This window comes from Strix aluco, chromosome 13, assembly GCF_031877795.1.
Source record: "Strix aluco isolate bStrAlu1 chromosome 13, bStrAlu1.hap1, whole genome shotgun sequence".
Classification (NCBI taxonomy): Eukaryota; Metazoa; Chordata; class Aves; order Strigiformes; family Strigidae; genus Strix; species Strix aluco.
This window is the reverse complement of record NC_133943.1, coordinates 12,248,093-12,270,191: the sequence shown is the minus strand read 5'-3', so window position 1 is coordinate 12,270,191 and position 22,099 is coordinate 12,248,093. Positions and strand designations below refer to the sequence as shown.

The window sequence follows — 22,099 nt, the reverse complement described above, 5'->3', positions numbered from 1 at the left end:
CCAGAGACCACTTCATCGCTAATGCTTCTGACCTGCTGGACTACGAGTCAGACTGGGAACCTTCTGCTCTTGAACTCTCCAACACACAGGAAAGCAGAGCCAGGAGGTCCCAAACCCCCAAGGAAGGTAGCCCTACAAACCTCACCCCTAATTGTCCTTGCACTCTGGAAATAACTGAGACCCTCTGCAGTAACACTCAGCCAAGCAGCCATGCTTTGCACCAGCTCCTTCTCTCTACAGCTTTGAAGAGAAACAGCAAATTTGGCCCAGAATGTCACAGCAGGGAAGCAGTAAAGGGAGGAGGGCCTGAAAGATAAACCTCCCAAAACACAGGCTTCCTCTTGCTGTCAGAGCCTCCCTGGCTACCATTGCCAGGCCCTCACCCTCAGGAAACTTTTCTCCTGTGAAGCCATGCCCAAACTTCAGCACTAGCAACATGCTACTCCTCGGCTCAGCGGGAGCTGGCCTGCTCCCTTTGCTCTTTGACAGGGATAATAGATTTAATTGGTACCTTGTTTCCACTCAAAAGTGTCTACTAGCATTTCAATTATAGGCTCGTTTTCTGGGCTGGGAGCTGGGACACAGGAGCTGGCTCAGGGCAGGAAGAATCTGGGCTGTGCTGTTAGAGCTTGACCCCAAAGGACATTTTATTCTTGTAATAATCCAAGAGAAGAGGAAGGGCAATTTAAGGTGGCAGAGGAAAGACGAGGCTCTTGCTGACAAAGAAGGGGGTTATGATAGACAGGGATGGAGCCAGTTGGAAACAGAGAGGATCAACAGGAAAATCTGCTGCGAGGATAACAGAATCTGCCAGTTGACTGCCCATAAAAATCAACCTGGAATTCTATGTCCTTGGGGTGCACATGGCAGTCAGTGGCTTTTCCCCTCCAGTTTACGCCAAATAGGGGTAGAAGGTTTTAGGGCAGGCAGCAGAAGTAAGTGGGAGAGTTTGGACCCCTCTTCTTTTCATTGCAGTGCACCCCAATCCACGGAGGGGACAGCCCTGTGCCCCAGGCTCCTCCCTGTGGCAGCTGGGAGCAGCGCAACATACTCCTGGGCTGGCCCCACTGAGCCCACAGCCCAAACATCCACAGTTCACACCCAAAAGCCTGGTAACATGGCAGGAAAGTCACCGGTGGGAGGGCTGCAGAGACAGACCCACCATGAATGCAGAGGAGCGGCAAGGAAAGCCCCAGCCCCAGTCCCCAAGGCTCTCCGGTGGGCTGGGAGAGGTCCCCATGACAGCCCCAGCAAGCAGCTGCCCTGAGCCCCGGTCCAGTCCCAGCGCCCCACGGCAGGGGCTTGCACTGAACGCTTCGCCAGCCTGAGCAAACACACCAGCTGGTTCCAGGCTACACAGATCCTAAACCAATTTTACCCCTAAAAGCCTTGTCTGGAGCCCCCGCTGCTATTGACATTGTGCCAACGGGCTCCTTGTGTCTCATGCCCATTGCACCAGGGGGGAGACCCACTGCCTGCCTTAGGATGGCCGGTTCCTCCTGCTCTGCCCGAGCCTCTGTGCACAAAGCCCTGCCTGGGCAGCTGCCCGCGCAGCACCGTGCCAGCACCCCTCTGCATCAGGCACCCACCAGCCAGTGCTGTGCACCCCTGGCAGGCCCACTGAGCTGCATCTGTTGGAGGAGAAGGGAAGAGAGATGAAAAATAACCCAGGTAAAGCCCAGCTCCCACACGCTCCAGGCCAGCGTGCCTGCAGTTCCCATCGCTTGTATTTCCAGCTGGTTAGACAGTGAACGCAGGGGACACGGGGCCCTAGTGACTGATGTGCCGCCTCCCCCAGTCCCTCTCTGAATCTAGGATGGGTTTGGTGCTCTTGGACCCTCTTAGTACCCCTAAAAGCTTGGTGTGCTGACAATAAGGGAAAAAAAACAACCATATATATACACATGCATCTTTTCCTATCTAGAGTATATGGGCTGCTGTCAGAGGTCAGACCGTGCCAAAAGGGGATGCTTTGCCGATCGGGGTGTGGACGTGGAGGGAGGCCGGCTGCTCCCCCAGCGGTATGTACCAGCCCAGTGCCAAATCTTATTTCGACACAGACTTTCTCCAAAAACCACCCAACATCTCAAGACCCACCACTCCTCGAGAAGCAACTCTCAAACCATGCACAAACCTTCTTCCTTTATAATTAGTTAATGTTACAGCTTGTAAAAGGCTCATAGAGGCTTCGAGGGAAGAGACCTGCTCATTATCACTTGGAGTCCCTTAAAGACTCATTAATCATCCCAGCCTGGCTGCGCAGCTCAGAGCGGTTGGGAAAGCCTGGAGGCTGCTGGAATAGCATGAGAAGGCTCCTTAAGGCCTAAGAGTGTTTAAAGGCACCCTTTCCATTTCATGCTCTGCCGGAGAAGACAATTAAAGCTTCTGGTTTTACAAATCATTCAATACTGTCAGCAGGCATGTACCTGGGGAGGGTGGGGAGCACGGGCTCAGCCCTAGCCGTGGGGAGGCAAGGGGTGCTTGCCTGGCACAGCCCTCTGGCACCTGAACTCTAGGTTCCTCTCAGCTCCGTGACAGTGCCTGCGAGGAGGTGGCACCTCGGCTCTGCCCACGGGGACCCCGGCACCAAGGCGCGTTACTTCCAGTCCATGGAGTCCCACTGTGCAAGGAGGGGTCCCATGCCCAGGTGTGGGTGCAGCAGGCAAGGTGCTAATGCGAGATGACCACTGCCCAGAGCATTTCCTGGGGTTCAGCCAGCTTCTTCCCACGGCTCAGCATGGGCAGGCAGAGCTGGCTGCCCCTCCAGCCAGGAAGAGCTGATGCTGGGAGCAGAGCTGGGGATGGAGGGCACAGGGGGAGGCAGAGAGAACTCAAGCTACTGCCAGGAGAAGAGCCAGGGGAGATGGAGGGGGGGGAGAGCAGGGAAGGCTGTCCCCTCATCACCACCCCAGAGCTGTCCCCAGCTTGCAGGAGGGCCACCTCTACCCCGCCACCTATCACACTTTGCAGAGCTGCTCTCTGTCCGTCCCCTCAGACATGCAGCTGCAGGAACATCCTACACTCATCCTGACTTCACTGTGGTTGCACCAAGCGAAGAAAACCCCGAGAGCAGTGCAACAAGTGGCTCAGAGGCAGTGGTGCCTGATGGTGCCAGCCAGGCTGGCAGCACAGCCCCTGAGCCTGGGGCAGGGGTCCCAGGTCCCCTCTGGCTCCTCTCACCCACCCTCACACACTGAACATCCCACACCATGTAACGCCCAGCCTGCTTGCCCTGCTGGCATGGCTGAAGAAGCTCTGTCCTGGCATGGGGTTACTGGGGATGGAACTGCCCAGAGGAGCAGGGGCAAGGATGCGATGTCAGGGGAGCCTCTGGCTTTGCTCTGCTCCATTCAGACGTTTGCTGATCAAGTGGCCCCATGATGGGCAGCTGGCCCATGGCAGCCACTGCTGTGCTGAGCTCACACTCAGAGCAGCCAGCACTGGCACTGCTGTTGAAGCCTGGAGTCAGCAGAAAGCTTTCCCAGCCAGAGGCAGCTCCCTGAAGAGGGGGAAGATGCTGGAGGACTCCTAGCACCTGGCTCCAGCTTCAGGAGAGGTTCCCTGCCCAGACTGGGTGCTCTCTGGCCAGTCCAGCTGGGAGGACTAGAGGGGGTGACCACTTCTTGGTAGGCTGTGAGTGGAACAGGCTGGAGATGTCCTGGAACAGCTCTCAGCAGGCTGGAGACCTACACAGCCACTGCCACTCCAGCCCACAGCACCTGCAGGCTGGCTCGCTGTGGAACCACGATACCTCTGATTTTTGGGGTACACCTTCCTATCACCGCTGTCTGGGGACAGCAGAGATGTGGGTGCTGGTGCCACCTGGGGACCACTTCCCTCCCACTCCGCTGTGCAGAAGGGAGTGACTGAGCACACTTTCAGCACTATGCCACCACAGCCTGGCTACGTAGAAGGTCTAAAAATCACAACAGGTTTCATTCTGACACCTTTCTCTATGCCTCTTGAGCCTTTTGTTTACTCTCAGACCTGATTTTCTGTTTTGTTTTGGTTTTTTCCCCTGCAAACATTGGGGTAGAAACAGAAAGCATGACAGGACACCTCACCTCCAGGAGCAGGGGCCACAGGCAGGATGTGACCATCTGGCTGATGGGAAGGACCAGCCCTGACAGACCTCTCTGTCCCTCCCCAACAGCAACCCCCACTCCCCTTGCTGCCTGTGCACCTCCACCATTGCCCAAAACGTGCACCCATGCCTCGCTGTGGGATCCCCATGGGATCTCTGCATCCCTCGGTGGCTCTGCCAGAGCAACTCCTGCTGGCCAGCAATGTGATGAGGAAAGCCCCTTCCGAATTTGGCCCAGGAAAGGGGACCCCCTGCTCCGGTTGCTGCCCTGCTAAAGGGTGTACCATGGGCATGGCTGCCTGTGGGCAGGGCACTGCAGCCCCTCCTTAGGCAGCGGGCAGCCATGCTGGATGTGTTTCCAAGGCAACAGGCAGGCTGCCTGCACAGGGATGTGCTCAGAAGGAGGGCTGGGGTGAGCATGGTGGGGACACTCCAGAGCCGGGCATGGTACCGGCTGGCTAAGGCTAATGTCCCCATATCCTGGGCTCCAGACATGTGCCAGCACACCCAGGCCACTGCGTGCTCTGGCTGCTTCTGGAACTCCAGTACCCCAGCCACCTCCGCAGCACGGTGGTGCTCCTTCTCCCCCTCCACACTCCAGAGAAGGTGGTCAGGCTGTGTCCACACACCCGCCGCAGGAAGAGCCACAGCCCCGAGAGACCGAGGGCAGCATGGCAAGGGTGCAAGATGACAGAACTCCCACACCTCCCCAAGGCATGCACCTCTGGGCAGGGCACAGGCAGTCCCCATCACAGACTGGGATGGGGTGGCTGTGGCCCTGGGACTCACCTCCAGGACCCTGCCGCTGATGTACCGGTCGCAGGTCTCACACTTGATGCCGAACTGGGCATGGTAGTCGGACTCACAGTACGGGATGCCATCCCTTTGGGAGAGGGAGGAGAAGGGGGTGAGCAGCAGGTGAGCCAGGCTGGGCACCCCCTTACGAAAGCCCTAGCCCTGGGGTCACAGCCCGGCAACGGCCAGCACAGCCAAGCCTGCCATCAGGACGGTGGCACTCACTTGCTGATGTACTCGCCGGTGAGGATGATCCCGCACGTTTGGCACTTGAAGCAGCTGACGTGCCACTGCTTCTCCAGGGCCAGGAGGGACTGGCCTTGCTTGATCTCTTCCTTGCAGCCTGCGCAGTCTTGGGGCACAGAAGAGGGAGGGAGTGTGGGACCCCCGCAGCTCCCTGGTGGGGTCTCAGCAGTGCAGCAGGAACACCCACATCTGCTGGCCCACGCTGAGGCACTCCGGCCATTTAACCCGGCACACCCCTCACACCCAGCGCAAAGCCCTGCCCCAAAGGACCCCCTTTTCTAGGGGATGCTGCTGTTATAAACACCCTGCTCCTGAGACCACTCCAGAGGCAGCCTCTTGCGGACCATTTCTTTACGGGAAATCATTTCTTTACAGGAATATGCCACCTCCGCTCCTTCCCAGCAAAGGAGCCAGGAGGAAAGCCTCCTGCTGGAGCTGGGACCTCTGAGGCACTGCTGGCACCCAGCCTCTCCAGCCAAGCACCCACTGCAGCACAGAGCTGGGTCTCTGTGAGGGGTGGTGAGCTTGAGCCAGGGCAAGTGCGTGGGCTGCCGGGGCCATGTTGTCCTGGCAGGTCCCTGGGGCTCCCCTCGGGGCAGGGGTGGTGGGAAGTGTCCGGCAGTGAGCACAGCAGAGGAAGGGCTGTGCTCTCCGGCAGCCGTGTCCGGCCCGCTGCAGTATTTACGAGACTCCCTTCCTTCCCTGCTTCCCCTGGCTCCCATCAAGGCTGGGAGCAGGAAGCACATGGGCTTCGGACTCCTGACCTTGACTCCTCCTTGTCCTTTCCCTCCCTGGGCAGCAGGTTTGCCCGGATGGGGTTTCTCCTTAACCCCCTCCCTGCTGTGACACCAGGGAGGTGCGGCAGCACCGCACAGGCAGCCTGAGCAGGCAGGCTTTTCCACTCAGCCATCTCTGTACCAAGTCCCTGCCTGCTGGACAAAGCTAAGTGGGGAGAATTTTTGACCCCTGGCAAAAAGCATGCTGGCCAGCTCGGCTAGGCCAGGATCCATTCCCTCTCTCACACAGGTCCTGCTGGTTTTTGAGTTGCTCGCAGGGCCATGGCTGCAGGGAGAGGCTCACCATCCTTCTTCTAGGGATGTCCTCCCTGCAGAGTGCACCAGCGCAGGCTCCAGCAGGCACACCCCCCCTGCCACCCCTTCTGGGTGGCACTGCCAGGGCCACATGCAGGCAGCAGGATACATCTGGCTGCTGCCTGCAGCTGCCTATGAATAAAGCATGGTGCCCTCAGGTAACCCTGCTCTGCAGGCCAGGGAGGAGCGCTGGCAGGGAAGGGAGAGGAAGGCAGGCGAGAGGCAGAGCGCGCAGCTGCCCTTCCCCTTGCCCTGCCCGCGGCCCTGGCCCTGCTACGGGAGACAGCAGGGTGCTGAGGGCTGGCCACAGCCTGCCTCTGGGTGCCAATGGAAGAAGATGGGGGAAGCCCTGTCCTCCGGCTGGGGCTTATTCAAACTCTGCCACATCCCCTAACTCCATCAAGGCCATGGTGAGAGCTGGGGGAGGCAGCTTGGGGGAAGCTCCCAAGGACCCATCAACACCAACTCGTAACTCAACACAAACAGCCACCACCAGAGCCGCTGTGGTGATGGGGTGACAGGGACCACTGGTGACACCATGGTCCTGGGTCCAGTGCTGGCTGCAGGACCCTGCTCCAGGCACTGATGCTCCACTGTGGCTGAGCCACAGCAGCAAGGGCCCCCACCCGCCCCCCCCACAGCTCACCCAGCTGATGTGGCAGGGTTTGGGTACCACAGTGTGGCACAGCTCCTGTCTCTCCCTGCCTCCTGCCACCTGCCCATGCACTGCACTGAGACAGCTCCCCTGGGCCTTGACAGCAGCAAACATGGGGCACATGAGAGGCACGTTAACGCTGGGCACAGACCACATGTTAATGCTGAAGCCCCCTTGCTCCAGACACAGGCTGAAGTGAGCCCTGCGTGCAGCAGCTCCATGCTGCAGGGATGCTCTACCAGCCCCCAAGCACAGCACCCATGGGATGCTCCACAGTGGCCCGGGGCAAGGAAAACAGCAGGGACAAAGCATGGCATGAAGGGAGGGTATCCCAAAGAACAATCTGGGGTCAAAAGCAAGACCAAATCCACCCAAAAGAGCCTGTCCATTGCTCTTGTTGAGTTTTAGCTTGTGTTCATCAGTGCAAGAAGATGAGCGCAAGAAGCCTTTCTGCACTTGTAGAGGCAGTGAGTAACGCCAGCATTAGGAAAGCCAGGCAAGCAGCCCTGGGGCTGGCACCTGGACACAGACCTTGGTGCAGCTAGACACAAAGCAACATCTGGGCACTGCCTCAGAGCAAACTTGGCTCCAAAACCTTCCTGCTGCCCCAGACAGCACCTGCCAGAGTGGCGGCATCTGCCCAGGTCACAAACAGGCCAAGGGAGTTTCCCAAACCAGTGGTGACCTGCAATCTTGGGTGGGGCCCCGGGACTGCCCTGTTCCTCCTCTGAAACCTCTGTGAACGCCCATGGCTCCATGCAGCGCTGCACAGTGGCCCCAAAGCCCGTCCTGTCACCCCCCTGAGCACTGTCAAGGGGCACATGGTCCCTCTCCTTGCAGCCATCACATAACACAAGAGCAGTCAACTTACGGCTGGGCCCGTGGATCTTGATGGGTTTGGTGCTGATGAGAGAGTGCGAGCAGTTTTGGCAGACACAGTCCTTCCCACTGAATGTGACCTTGTCTCCGATGGGAAACGGCTTCCTGTGGCCAAGGAGAGGTGGGGAGGTGTGAGCTGCTTCCTCCCTTCCATGCAGTGCTTGGGGCTGCCCGTGAGCTCCTTCCCCAGGGGCCAGCGGGACCCGTGGTGCTGGGGAGCAGAGGGGCTCCAGGCAAGGGCTACAAGGAGAGGCAGCGAGTGCACATGTGTGCTGGGGCAGGAAGACCGAGGCAGGCATTAAGGCAGGTCTCCAGGCTGCAAAGGGAAGGGTTGAAGCCATTTCATTGCCTCCCAGGGGTTTCCACTAAGAAAACACAGAAGAGGTGCCTGCTGTGGTGCTGAGCGGGTAATGAGGGGCTCCGGGCTGATGAACAGCTCTCTCCCTGGTGCACAGCCATGGGCTGCACAGGGCTTCTACAGGGGGTCACGCACCCTCGGTGATGGCTTCAGCTCACCTGCAGGTGCTGCAGACGAAGCACTTGGGGTGGTAGGTCCTCCCCAGGGCAGAGATGACCTCTCCGGTGATGAAGTCCCCACAGCTGTCGCAGCGGGTCCCGTAGAGCTGCTGGTAGTCGTGGGTGCAGATGTACTCCTGGTTCTTAAAGAAGAAGCCCGACTGGGCCAGGTCGCAGCCGCACACTGCAGGGGGAGGACATGCAACGTCAAGGGGGCAGGTCCAGCCCCAGGGCTTGGCCGGGGTCTCCGAGCCCACCTCTGCTGCCTCTCCAGCAGCAGTCCCAGAGCACCCCTGAAGCTCCAACTTTCTGCAGGTATCTCAGAGGGTTTCGCTTCCCACCAGAGGCGCCGGGGCCTCCCCCAGCACCACAAGATGTCAGTGTTGGGCTGTGGTGGGCGCAGGACGGGGCTGCCCGCACCCAGAGCAAAGCCCAGCGCTGGGCAGGAACCCCTGCAGCCCTCACTCACCACGCACCAACAGCCCGGGAGGGCCCGTGGGATCCCCTCCTGGACCCACGGCACCTGGATGGGACTCAGCCTCTCCATCTGACACTCTCACGGTGTCAGGAAGCCGAGAACAGGACTGGCAAAGAGCAGGGCATGCCCTAGGGACAGCTGGGGAGAGGCCTTCGCCATGATGAGCCATCCCCACTCCCCAGCCCAGATGTGAAGCTGTGCCCTGATGGGAACAGGTCCTGGGACACACGGGTTGGTGCTCTCACTGCTTGTTTTTCCAGCCCAACCTTGCTTCCTTCCCTGCTGTGGGAACCATGGGCGGGGCACAGCCCATCAGAGTAATCCAAGGAGACATGGCAAGCCCTGGCCCTCAGTGTCATCTCCCTCCTATGTCTTCTCCATCCACAGAGAGACCTCGAGAGCATCAGATCCTGGAAGGCACCTCAGGAGAGGCACAGGGACCAGGTCTTTGGGCCATTGCACGATGCTCATCACCTGTCCCGCAAGGTGATGGGGTGGAGGTGGGAACTACAAAGCAACTGAACACCTGTTGGCACGATCCACCTTGGTCTCTGCTTTACCCTTCACCCCCAAGCACCCTTCAGTCCTGTCCTTGCACACTTCACCTGTACCCATGGGCCAGCCTGCACAGCAGCCACGTTCCCCCGGGCATAAGACCTGCTGGCTGCAGGGTCCAGAGGGGCAGAGATGCAGCTCCTCTCCTGCAGAGCATCCCCTGGCAAAGCTGCTCCCTGCAGCTGTGGACACACAGCCGGGGGGTGCAGGCCAGCATCCACTGCTCTCCGAAACAGCCTGCCAGTGCTTACTTGTCAGTGATGAGGGACAGGTCACCATCTCTGGGGCAGCATTAGGAAGCAGAAGCAAGAAAAACCAAGGCAGGTATGGGCCCTGTTTGCTGTGGGACCCATAGCAGACACCCAGGGGCTGCACCAGCCGTGCCAGGCTCCTGGGGACATGTCAGGGACAAGCAGTGGGGCTGGCGTGGGAGCCAGCAGCAGCCAACCAGAGGTGACAGGGGGTAAAAGCTGTGAGGGAAGGTGAGACAGGAGGATTTCCTCTCATTATTTATTCCCTTTCACTTGGAAATCAGGCAGCGAGCACTGCCAAGCTCTCCCTGCCAGCTCCCAGACCCTTTGAAGCTGATGGCTGTCTGGGCTCTTTGTCTGGATGTGCAGCTCCCACTCATCATCCAAGCTGGGAAGGGGCAGAGGGCTCAGCACGGTGTAGGTTAGCCTCCAGGGCAACCTGGGGCTCACACCCCCTCCCAGAGATCTGGCGCTGCCATGGGGGACAGGGCTGCAGTAGGGGTGGTGACAGCCCAGGGGAAGAGTCCTCTCCAGCCAAACTCTCTCTTCCCTGGGGAGGAGCAGCAAAGCATGGCCAAGGGGACAGGGATTTATGTCCTGCTTAGCACTCAGTGCTGGGAGCTTGGAAGACCAGAGACCTTTAAAAAAGCCCTGGTAATTGGATGCTTTACAACCTATAGAAGCAGCCACTGGCCTGGCTGGGAGCGGCTGCTTTAATAAACATGCTAAGGAGCCCTTCAGTGTCAGCTCTGGGCCGTTAGCTTTTACAGCTCCACAGCTCTCCTCCTGTGCTCAGGGAGGATTCAAACAACCTCTCTCCTCTATTTCTGCCAGCCCCTGGGGGCCACTGAGCCCCAGCTGCAGCACATGGCATCCCACGGCACCTCGGTTGAATCCCACACATGGGTGGCAGTGATCCGTCACCCACCCCCAGCCCTGTCAGGAGTCGCTCTGGGCATCTCCCTCGCCTCGCTGCTTCTCAGCCAGGCTGGTGACACCTCCTCCTCCTCCTCCCCTGTTTGGGGGCAGGCAGGTGGCTGAAGGGCACGGCGGCCCTCCCAGATCACAGATGGACCACGGGTATGTTTGGGACCGGCACAGCGCGGGCTGTTGGCATTCAGGCAGCTCGAGGGTAGTGACAGTGCCCAGGTCGCAGCCACCCCTGTTCCCAGCCTGCCAGCTCTGGCATCACCTGCATTGTGCCATTAACTCCCCACATCCGCCTCTGCGGGAAGCTGCCACCCCTGGGCGTGTGACCACATTTCAGTGGGACAGCCAGGTCTGTCCCCAGCCTCTTCCTTTCCAGACTGCACCCAGGGCCGTGGGGCAACCTGGCCACCAGCTCTTTGGGCGTCACCGTCCTACCTTGGCAGGTGAAGCAGCGGATGTGGAAGTGATTGCTCTGGACACGCACCACCTCGCCCTTGCAGGTGTCCCCACAGCGGTAGCACTGGATGACGGTGGAGCTGCTCCCAGGGGTGTAGGGGTTTTGCTGATAGGGAACTGCTGGCAGAAAGGAGGGAGGGAAAAGCAAGAGAGGGGAAGGGTCTGTTAGCATTCAGGACACAGATAGGCAGCTGCAGAAGAGCCCTCTGACAACTGCGACACAGCAGCTGAACATCAGGCCATCGCTAAGGGCAAAGGACAGCTGAGAGCATGCCAGCACCCAGGGACTCTGAGGTGGGTGCACATTGCTATCTGGATTTGGGACCTCCCTGTCCCCACAAAAGAGCCACTACCCATGTTTGACTCACAGGTCTGCAGTCCTAAGCGCTGTGCAGCACAAGTGCCCAGGCACTGCTCTCTGCGCCTGCGAAGATAACCAGGTCACCTGCACCATCGTCCCAAAGCCCTGCAGAGCTCCCCAGATGCTCTCCTATCTCCTAAGCATGTGCAGAAGGACAATGCAGGGACCAGCTACCCACCAGCTCCGCTCAGCCCTTGGGCAGTCCCGGCTTGCTGCTGACCTCAGAAACATGCCAGCAAACACTGATTTGGCACCAGCGTGGGAAGGAACTGTTGTTTTTTGGAGCTTCCACTTGTTTGGTTAGGAACTGGATGAAGAAGTCATTTTTCAAGGAGCTTTCAAACATCACAGCAATTGAGTGTTTGACCCTGGTGGGACTCTCACCTCCTCAGCAAGGAGCATCATCCCAGCCGTGCTGCTCCTTCCGGAGCAGCACCACAGCGTGTGCAGGCTCTGTGCTGAGCCGAGGGCTGCAGGGGAGGGGAGGGCAAGCGCCGACCTTCTCCTGCTGGGTCCTGGGACTCACCTCCACTCCTCATCCCCCTCCAGCAGCTCTGCAGACCACCGTGAAGGGCTGATGCTCTGCAGCCTCACCCCACACTCCAGGGGAGGAACCATATGGAGCAGGGGTTCTTTCTGCTGTCTCAGCACAATCCCCAAACACACAGAGAAAACATTTTAAAGAGCAGCTCCTGCTTTGCCTGGCCCACCTACAGGTGCACGGGCTGCTCACAGGAGCTCCAGGCTGGCTGGCACCATGCTAACTGCTGCAGGCAGGGGCCAAGCAGAGAAGGACTTATTTGCTGTAAGATTTCAGAGAGCGAGTTGCAATTTGGGCAACTTGAACAGTGAAAGGCAGGATTTCAATGGACCAGAGACTTTTTGACCCAGTGCTGAACTGCATTCCCAGGAACAAGAGAAGCAACTGATTGAAACCTGGTATGTGAACTCCCTCCAGAGCAGGGATGAAGGGGCACAGGACAGAGGAGATCACTCATCAGAGAAGCTCCTCGTTCACCGTGGGGCAGATCATGTGACAGGGAACAGAAACAGCCCATTATTGGCTTCAAAGGCAAAGGAAGAAAAGTCAAAATGACATTGAGACTGTCTCACAGTAAAATCCCATCCCACATGCCAAGCACCCAGAGACACGCTCTACAGACGTGCAGCCCTGCTTATCACTGGGAAAACGGGCTGACCCTCCCTGACCACTGCTCCATCCCCTGGGGCTACGGAACTGCCTCACCAAGTCTGACGTAAGGGCTGCAAGGAAAGCCAAGGTGCTTTGCTATCAGTACCCCCAGCTTTCTGCAAAGCTCAGGCTCCAGCCTTGATGTAAACTTCCAAGAGTTGCTGGGACTATCATCCTGATCGTGCTCTTGCAGGCCAAGAGCTCTCAGAGGCCAACAGAGGTACCTGAGGTACTAAGGGGGACTGCAGCACCAACAGCATAGCTGTAAAACAGGAGTCAGGCCTGGAGCTCAGACCAGCAGAGACACTAACTAGTCTAGATCTAAATCACTTTGAGGTCCCAGATACGATGAAGGACACCTGTGAAGGGAACAGGGTACCCCCACCCATGCTTTTGCAGGCACATTTTGCAGGGAGGTGCAAGCCCTGGGAAAGAGAGGTCCAGGACCAGGTGCCCATGAGCTCTGCAGCAGCCTGGGGGGACCCGGGCCTGACCCCAACAGGATCTCCTGAGGCTGGAATAAATGGGGGATGTCTTCTGTAGGGGTCTCCAGCAGAGCAAGAGTTACAGCACTGAAACTTCCTCCCACGCATCCCATGTTCGCACCCTCCCCGAGAACAAAACAGAAGCCAAGCCCTGGGACACAGCCACTGCAATCCACAAAGCTTGGAGAGAAAAGCAGGAGGGAGGTGGGGAGAAAGGCTAGGAATTAATCAACACTTAAACAATCATTAATAATAAAAAAAGGGGAAGAAAAAAAATAATCAATGTCAGAAAATGCAGGCATCACTTATTCCGGGCTTCTGGTCTCTCGGGGAAACTTCTTGGTGTCCATAGCAACACATCACCAAGCTCCTGCACTGGTAGGTCTGATGGGAGGGAAAGCAGAGAAAAAGGAGTGCAGGATGGAAGAGATCCTTATAGCTGCGTTACACCGCTGGCAGAGATGAAACCGATACGGTCACTCCTATTTGTACCCATGGAGATGGGTCAGAACCCGGCTTAGGGCACCATCGCCCTCCCGCATGCCAGCATTGTTCAGCACTAAGCCAAAAGCTCCCTGATTTGTTATTAACCTCCGGCCCATGCTGGAATTTTGCTCTGGGAACATTAATGCATTGTTTTGCTGGGGCTCTGCTTGTTTTTGAGCAGGCAGCTGCCCGCCTCGTGGCCTTGCGCAGGAAGTATTACACATCACAACACCCCTGAGCAGAGGGGCAGCTCAGCAGGGCAAAGCTCATTACACCAAAATAATCCAGTAATAGTGTAAGTAGCATTAGTGGCCTTGCAGGCCAAGATACAGCAGTCGGGGTGAAGGGGTGGGAGCTGTTCAAGGAATGCCTTAATCTCACCCCAGTTTGCTACCGTTTTTGCTTGTAGAGCGGAAAATTAAGATGGCTTCATTCAGCAATTAATGCATTTGTGCTCCACAGTGCAGTGCAAAAGGCTGCCCAGGGCCGGGTTCCTGCGGAGTTGCCCCCATGTCCCGCCTGGTGCTTGATCTGCAGAGGCTGAGGAGCCGCTGTGGCTGCAGCCAGGCAGTGAGCTGCCACACTGGGCTGCATGGACACACAACAGATCTCCCACTGATCCGGATTAAGGTGGCACCTCTGGTCAGGGATTGGTGCCCTGTGCAGTCTTAGGGACAGACAGCAGCAGCCATAGGCAAGGGAGCTTGTAACCTGTCATAGGGGAGGAGAAGGTGCCCCAAACAACACCCAAGGCTTCACAGAGGACCTTTGTCACCCAGGAGGGCAGAGGGACCTTGCCCAAGAGATCCTCCAAGCCATTCTGCAGCGAGCGATCTGCAGGTTCCTGCTGTGCATCCCCAGGCAATCCCCTCCTTCGTTCCCAGAGCACCCACCTTTCACTTCGGAAGGGTCAACAACCTTGTTTGCCTTCCTGTCCTCTTCCTGCACAACATCCCAGCCCTCCACCAAGGAGCAGCAGGTCGGAGGAATGCTGAACCCTTTACGCTGCCTCTGAAACACTCTAAGCCCTTCAGAAGAGGGACATTGATTGGAGGTGATCCTTCTCTACTTTGGAGGGATGGCAGCTCAATACCAATGCAAGTAACAGGGCACAGCCCCACAAGGTGCTGCAGGGCTGAAAGGGTGACACAAAGCAAGTTCCAGCAGCTGCTTAGGCCCCCCACCTCCTACCCAGGCAGTCCCATATACCCCACCAACAGCAAACCAGTACTAAGTTTCCAGCAGTACAAGCTGCAAGAAACAGGACACCCAAGGGCATTTATAAGGATACATCCACCATCCCTTACTGGGATCAGACCAGGTCCTGCTGGTTTCCCATCTATCTCCCTCTCCCAGCCCACTGGCTCTCCAGGAAGGTCAGTTAGGTAGAAACTGCTGCAGGTGAGGTTTGCATCATTAGCAACAGGTAATTGGAAGCTCCCACCCAGCTTAGTGAGCCTGCCCTGATGCCCATGTTTGCTAGCAGCATGCTTATGAGACGGCATCTCCACAGGGGGATGGGGATGCCTCATTTAATTAATTACCAGTAATTAATATTTGCACAATGTTTGGAGAGCCACAGGTGAAGGGCACTGTGGAAAAGCAAAGCATTCATCCTTTAATTAATAATGAGAGGTGGTGTCACTGTGGGCGGCTGAGGCAGGTGGGTGCCAGGGGGTGCTGCTGGGGCTGAGTGCTGGCATGTGCAGCGAGGTGTGAGCAAGGGGTCCCTTCTGGGTGCTGTGGGTGTCAGCATGGGGTCCAGCTCCAGGGGGTGCTGGGTGTGTGCCTGGGTAAGACCCGAGTTGGGGTGGATGCCAGGAGGCAAGGGGGAACAACAGCAGCGTGCCAGGGCAGATGATGCTGTCAGGAGTCCTCACACCTCCATGGGGCTGAGCTCCCTTCCAGCAGCCGCTGCCTCCCACTCCTCCCCGCTGCCTGGCCCTGAGCGATTCACCGCAGCCGTCCCTGCACACTCCCTGTGCTAACTGGGGCTGTAAACCATCCTCTCGCAGAAACCCACTGGGGGTGATGGGACCAGCATGGCATAGGGTACGTGTGGGATGCAGCTCCCCTGAGGAGGGTGAGGGAAGTTGGGCACCCCCACTGGGCACCTGAACCCCGCGGTGGGCTCAGCTGGCAGACCCCATGCCCTCGTGTTCCTGTGCCACAGCCCTGGGCGAAGGCTAGAAAGGGGCTGGGAGCATGGCGGGGGCTGGGGCGGCTCAGGAAGAGGAAGCCTGGCCCCGCCAGTGCGCCGGCCCTGGAGGCGTCGAGGTCGAGGGGCGGCAATGACTGGCCAGAAAGGAATTTTGCTGGAAGCACTGGAGGCTGAGGGAGAGGCTGGGGTGAAGCACTGGTGATGGGACACGATGTGCCGGGCTGGGAATGGAAGTGAGGGGGCACAAAAGAATCTCCAGCTGGGATGCGGGGAGAAAGAGGTGGTGCTCCAGGAGCCTGCACCCCAAATTCTCTTGCCACAGCACGGATGCAGGGTGACCTGGCCGGCTCTGAGCCCCGGGAGGTGAGCGCGAGGGGAGGATTTCCCCTCCAGGCAGGAGCTGTGCTGCGCCCCAAGGGCAGCCGGGGAGGAAGGGTGGGAGCTCCAGCAGCTGTGGGATATGGGTTTCTCATCAGCAGCAGGGCTGAGGGCTCCTGCCTGCTGTCCTGCTGTGGCCAAAGAGCTCGGCCGCAGCCATAAAAACACCTTGGAGAGGAAGGGAAAGACGGGCTTGGAGCCAAATGATGCTGATGCCGCGAGCAGGCACGGGGAGAGCTGCAGCTGGCTGTCCTGTGGGGCTGCCTCTGACCCTGGCATGTGGGAATGAGCCTGCTCCAGCCACTGTGGCCAGTGGCCTGTCCCAGCTCCCTGCTGAGAAGGTGATGCTGGGGAAAGGCGCTGGGGGCTGTCGGCAGCGAGAGCTGGGTAAGGAGCACAATGTGGGCACGTGCACCCTGCCATGCCGGTGCTGGCGGCCCAGTTGAAAGATCAGCTGAATTACCCCTGAAATAAAGGAAGGGGCCAACAGTCGAGATGCTCAGCTCCAGTGGCGAATCTGACACCTGCTGTGACATCTGCATGGCCACCTCGGTGCTCAGGCAGCTGGCCACTGCTTTCCATCGAGCTTCTGCAGATAAGTCATTCTGATCAAGGACAAAATTACATATTTACCTTTGGTCAAAATACTTTGTCTTCTGGTCTTTCCCTTAAGTAAAATCCAGAAATGTCACATGATTCCATACTTACTATTTACATAAGCTGGGGCAGGCCAGGTGGTTCTGATAAAGGCCCGGGCCAGGGGCAGGTACCATGGATCTGCTGTGGGATAGTTTGAGCCTGGAGTGGCTCCAGCTGCTTCCCCCAGTGTTTTCATTGCACCCGTCGCTGTCCCCATGTGTGCGGTGCAGGAGTGGGCTGTGATGGGCGCGGGCAGGGAGCGGGGCAGTGGGCTGGGAGCAATGGGGACCACCCACCTTATGCGGACCGTGCACTGAGGTATTTCCAAGCCATCAGAGAAGAGTCCTGTTAGGTGGCACTGAGTGTCGTGCAGGCAGGATTATGAATACTCAGCAAGTCCATGCCAGCCTCGCCTCTCCTCTCCCAGCTCGCAGGCAGTCATCTGCGGCTTACGGCTAAAAACCCTCCCCTGTGTCACAGCTCCTAATCTAGCCCTAGGCTTCCCTAATTAGATCATGACCAATTACTGTTTCCACCTGCCTCATGCTGTCCCCTTGCCCCCCCACTTCTGTCACTCCCGCACTGCGTCACCTTCCTCGGCGTGACACGGGACATAAACAAGGTGTGGGTGCTGTGAGGATGGCGGCCAGTGGTGCTGGAGTGGCAGATGCCAGCGCGGGCGAGGGCACGTGGCTGCCGGCAGCAGGACGGCGCTGGGACAGGGACACTGGGCCAGCTCCAGCATTGCATGGGGGAGGGAGTCCCCTTTAGCCGGGTATCACGGGGAGGACCTGACTGAGGGTGGTTGGGTATCACCAAGGATAACGGCAGCTAAGCTCTGTGCAAGTCCTTTCTTTGTGGAGGTGGCTCAAGGGTGCAGGGCAGAGGTGCTGCCCGGCAACACCCTCGCTGCTCCCCATATGCCACCACCTGTCCTGTCTGCATCTCACCACCCCACTGCCTCTCTGGGGAGGGCTGGCAGCCAGGCAACAGGCTCCTAATGAGCTCAAACGCATGCTCTGGTCCCGCTCCAGCCCCCAAGCCTGGTGCTCACTGCAGATTTGAACCTTAGGATGCTTGAAGGCTCACACCCTGCCTCGGCAGGATGGCAGGAGGGAAGGATGGGGGCCAGGGGTGTGGGCAGAGCCCAGAGAGCCAGTAGCAGCACACAGAGGGGTGGAGCGGGCAGAACCAGCCTCTCCTCTTACTCTGCTCCCCAAATTCCCAGCACTGCAACGGGAAGTAAAGCAGACAGTGCTGGGGGGGGTGGTGTGTGTGTTCCCCAGTACTGGGGGTGTTCCCCAGAGCTTATGTTGAGCTGGAGCTGGGAGGAGGCAGCAAATGAGAAGGCAGCAAATTGTCACTGTCACACAGACTCAAGTGGTGGCAGCCTCTGTGGCTGGCCAGTGACATGGGAAGGTGCCCAAATGGATGCCAAAGCCTCGTGCTAACAGTAAGGGGATGGCAGAACCACATGCTGGGGTGGGAGCTAGTTTGCGGGAGGGACACAGTCAGAGGAGCCAAAGAAGGGTAGAGAGACAGAGAAAAAGAAGGAGAATAGAAGGAAAAAGGAAAAAAAGATGGAGCAGTGAATAGTGAGGGCCCTACCCACACAGCAAAGTTTGTTTCTGGCTGCATTCATGGAAATTATTCTCCAAATTCAAGTGCTGAGGAAGCCAGCGATTGTCTCTCCCCACTGACCCGGCTGCCGGCAGCTGCCTGTGCCTGCCTGCAGGATGTTTACTTCCCCAGCACAGGCAGCGCCGTAACGTGCCAGGGGAATCCAAAGACCCCACTGCCGGCTGGGGCTGCAGCAGATTTTACCTCCTCCCCTACAGAAACCTGCAACCCCCTGGGGAACGCCCCTGTCACCACCCACCCCCAGCTCCACTGCCAGCAGGGCCGGGGGGTGTGCTGGGAGAGGGGCCCCAGGACATCCCTGGTTTGTTGAAAACACTGACTGTTGCGATCGTGACTTTTCCAGATTCTCAAGAAAAAGAAGAAGAAGTTGTTCTTCTAGTTCTTGCAGCTGCAGGGAAATTTGAAGACCTCAGTGCAGAGCAACATGACAACAGAAAGCCTTGTGTAGTGTTCACAAGCTTCCCCAGCCTGACAGCTATTCCCTGGGCTGCCCAGAGCTGGTGAGCCAGGGAGCGTATTGTCCCAACAGCCCCCAACCACCAGCCCGGCAGCAGCCAGGGAGCCCCACGGGGAACAAGCCTGTGCCTGGCATCCTCACTTGCAGGGTTGCAGCGGCAGTCTCACCCAGAACACCACTGAGGCACGAGTCGTTGTCCAGGGAAAGAGGCCCTTTCGCCTCTCACCAGGCAAAGGAGGAGGACGAGCACCCCGCCACAGGCTAAACAGCATCCCCAGCCCCACACTGACCTGTGCCATGGGGCGGGTGCCCGGAGCTGGGCTGCACCCCTTGCTACTGATGCTCTCACCCCAGTAGCAGCACCTGCTCAGAGGCACTGGGGTTTTTAACAGCATTCGCTTCCCAGCGCAGAACCATCCTTTAAAGTTTAATTGTCACTCACCAGCCCCTGCTACTAAATAAATGAAGAAGCTGAGGGCTTGGTGGGCACAAGCCTCCACCGCCTGGCAAGCGCTGCGGCATGGGGCCAGCATCTCTCCAGAGCTTCACTAACACCTTCTCTTTCCTGCAAGGGCCCTGCTGGGATGACTGTGCAGGGACTGGAGGAGGGTGAGGGGCCGGGAGCGTGGCTGTGCACCCCCGTGTGTGGGAGCTTGGGGGGCACAGAGCTCGGGAGGGGGCTGGAGCAAGGCCAGAGGTCTTGGGGGTGTAACACTGGCTGATAGTGCGTGTTCGGAGGAGTTTAACGTGTGCGGTTGAACACATGTGCATGGCTTGCATGGTACGTATATACCCTCTGCGTTGGCTGCTTTTCTCCCATCTCCAACAAGCGCTGCCGGGGTCTTTTTTTCCGAGATAATACTTGTACAGCTTGTCATGGCAACAAGATCTCCTTGAACTGCAATTGCAGCCGGGACGCCTGGTGCTAGCACGTTTGCCTGTCTGCAGACATCACGGAAGCCCCTTCCAGCAGAGCTCTGGGCTCCACAGACCCCCAAACTGGGTGTGAGAAGGACTCCCATGGGAGGGTGGCGTCTGCCTCCCCACGCCAGGCCCAAGCTGCCCCCGAAGTGGAATGCAACGGGGATTTGGGGATTTTTTGCAGTGATTACCAGACAGCACCAGGCAGTTCCTCCCATTTCATCCCCTCCAAGAGGGGTCTGTGGGATGCTCAGCCCCACTTCACTGGGCCAGCTACTCCCCACCTTGTGCATGCCCACCCCCCCGCAGTAATTTACAGGAGGAACAGAAGAACTGGGTGATGTGGGAGAAGGAAGGCTGTGCATCCAGCAGCCCCCTCCTCGCAGGCAGGGCAGGGGCAGGGGCTGCTCCTCCCACAGTCACCCTCCCGGGCACAGCGCTCAGAGCTGCAGGCAAAATCCTCCTGGCTGCTGCCCGCCTCTGCTCCCAGCACCTCACTTGCATGGGAGCTGCTCTCCACAAGCAATATTGTTCTCATCCTAACATGCAGTATCACATCCAGAGTGTCTGTCCCATCGGTGCCCCCGGCTGCATCCCAGAACTGACACCGAGTGCTGCAGATAACCACGCAGGTCAGAGACGAGGCGTTCAGCCCCTCTGATGGCTCACGGAAAAGAGATCCCCCAGCACCTGGTGTACCATATCTGCATGCAGGCTGAGCGCGCCGCAGCTGCCTGTAGATCTTACATGGCGTGCCCGGTCTCCCAGGCAGGCATGGTATTTCCACCGAGCGTGGGGCTAGAGATGTAGTACTCAATGGGGAATCACAGGCTCTAGGAATGGCAATAAATCTCCAAAAGGCACAGCTCAAATTTCACCGTAACTATTTCATTCCCCTTCCTATTATCCCTGAGAATATTTTAGCAGTTCTTGGTGTCTTGGGGAGAGGAAGAGAAAGGATAGATTGCATTTTAATTAATAATGGCTCAAGTGCATGGCTACCCAGGGCAGGAGCTGTGGTGAGCTGGGAGTTATGCCAAACAGGAGGGGACAACATGGCGGTCCCCAGGTGCCAGTGGGCTGGTGCTGGGTCCTGCGCCGGGGTGGCTCTGGCAGCACGGCTGTGAGCAGCCCCCTTTGCCCCATTCCCAGGCAAGGATGCTCCACACCTCTGCAAGCCAGGCAGCTACTTTCCTTCTTCCTCTTAAAATCTTTGCAAGGACATTAGCTAGTCACAGACCTGAAGCTCATGCCCTGCTCTGACACGAGGTAAGACTCATGAAGGAATCCCAAAACAGCCCAGTGAAGGGGGAGCTGCCCCAATGGTGAAGCTAGGGAGTGACAGCCATCTACATGGCCAGCCCTGGCTGCAGCACCTGGAAGCAGCTGAGGCTCTTGGTTGCCAGAGCCTGGGTTCAGCAGGGCACCAGTGAGGACCATGGCAGTCCTAAGCACGCTTTTAGGTTGAGCAGGACTGCTCCTTGCTGGTGCAGCTCCCCAGCGTTTGGCTATCCAACTGCTATCCAGATCCACTGCAGTGGTATGAAGCCCCCACTAGCAACTTGGGACTAGCAGTGCTGAGACGTGGGATACACTTCTCCATCCCCCAATGGCTACGAGGTGACTTGTGCTGCCAGCTCTGCTGGGTCTCCCACCCCTGCAAGAGCTGCCTGGCCAGGAAAGCACCCTGGCTTGCACAGGTATCAGGTGTAGCAGGGGTGGAAGGGACCAGATCAGAGCTGCTCTGGTCCCATGAGCAAGCCTCCAGGGCCCCAGGGCATCGCTGCAGCACAGGAGGGACCAGATCCCAGTTCCACCAGGCTCCCCACAGCCACGCTGAGGTCCCTGCACAAGGCACTTTCACCGCAAGCTTGGGTGCCTGGTGGCTTTGCTGCCACAAGCCAGTCCTCACAGGACATGCAGGGCTGAGAAAGGCTTGATTCAGAAACCCCAAAGCACCCTGCAGCTCCCACAGGAGCCCAAGTGCCACCCACGGTCTGGGAAGCAGCCAAGCTGTGCCGGGACTGCCACCGAGCCGGTGCAGAGCCGGCAGCTGGGCAGAGCACCAAGGCAGCACACTGGGCTGCACGGCACAAGCTGGTGTAGGGCTAGGGAGCTGCGTGGAGCCGCACAGGAGTGCAGGCAACTATCAGTTTGCTGTGCTTTCAAGAAAAACAGAGCACTGAAGCCATGGGGGAGAGGGTCTAAGAGGCATGTGTGTGTGTGCTGAAGGAGAGATGGAGGACGCAGACAGCAAACAGGCAGCCCCAGGGGCCGAATCCAGAGCACATGCACTGCCCAGAGCTCTTCTCTCTCCCCCTCGCCCCAGCAGATGACAGAGGTACCTCACCACCGCGGGGAACACTGCACTCGGACACCCCGAGCAGATGCCTGCATGCACGCACATCAGCTCTTCACTTGGGAGGCTGCTAAGATGCTGGA

At 58.3% G+C, this 22,099-nt stretch overlaps 1 protein-coding gene across 14 annotated transcripts in view; it reads right to left on the bottom strand.

Annotated features, from left to right (window-relative positions):
• ABLIM3 (actin binding LIM protein family member 3) overlaps positions 1 to 22,099 on the bottom strand; it is a 56,234-nt gene that overhangs the window by 12,868 nt on the left and 21,267 nt on the right. For 13 of the 14 annotated variants that reach the window (XR_012625004.1, XR_012625005.1, XM_074838674.1 and 10 more), the window contains exons 2-6: positions 10,916 to 11,056; positions 8,267 to 8,450; positions 7,743 to 7,855; positions 5,105 to 5,231; positions 4,874 to 4,967 (exon numbers count right to left, since the gene is read on the bottom strand). Coding sequence is in view for 12 of the 14 variants with exons in the window: in XM_074838674.1 (XP_074694775.1) it covers positions 4,874 to 4,967; positions 5,105 to 5,231; positions 7,743 to 7,855; positions 8,267 to 8,450; positions 10,916 to 11,056 (659 nt within the window). In the remaining 2 variants the exon portion in view is untranslated. The remainder of the gene's footprint in view (positions 1 to 4,873; positions 4,968 to 5,104; positions 5,232 to 7,742; positions 7,856 to 8,266; positions 8,451 to 10,915; positions 11,057 to 22,099) is intronic. The other variant, XM_074838663.1, reaches the window with a different exon arrangement.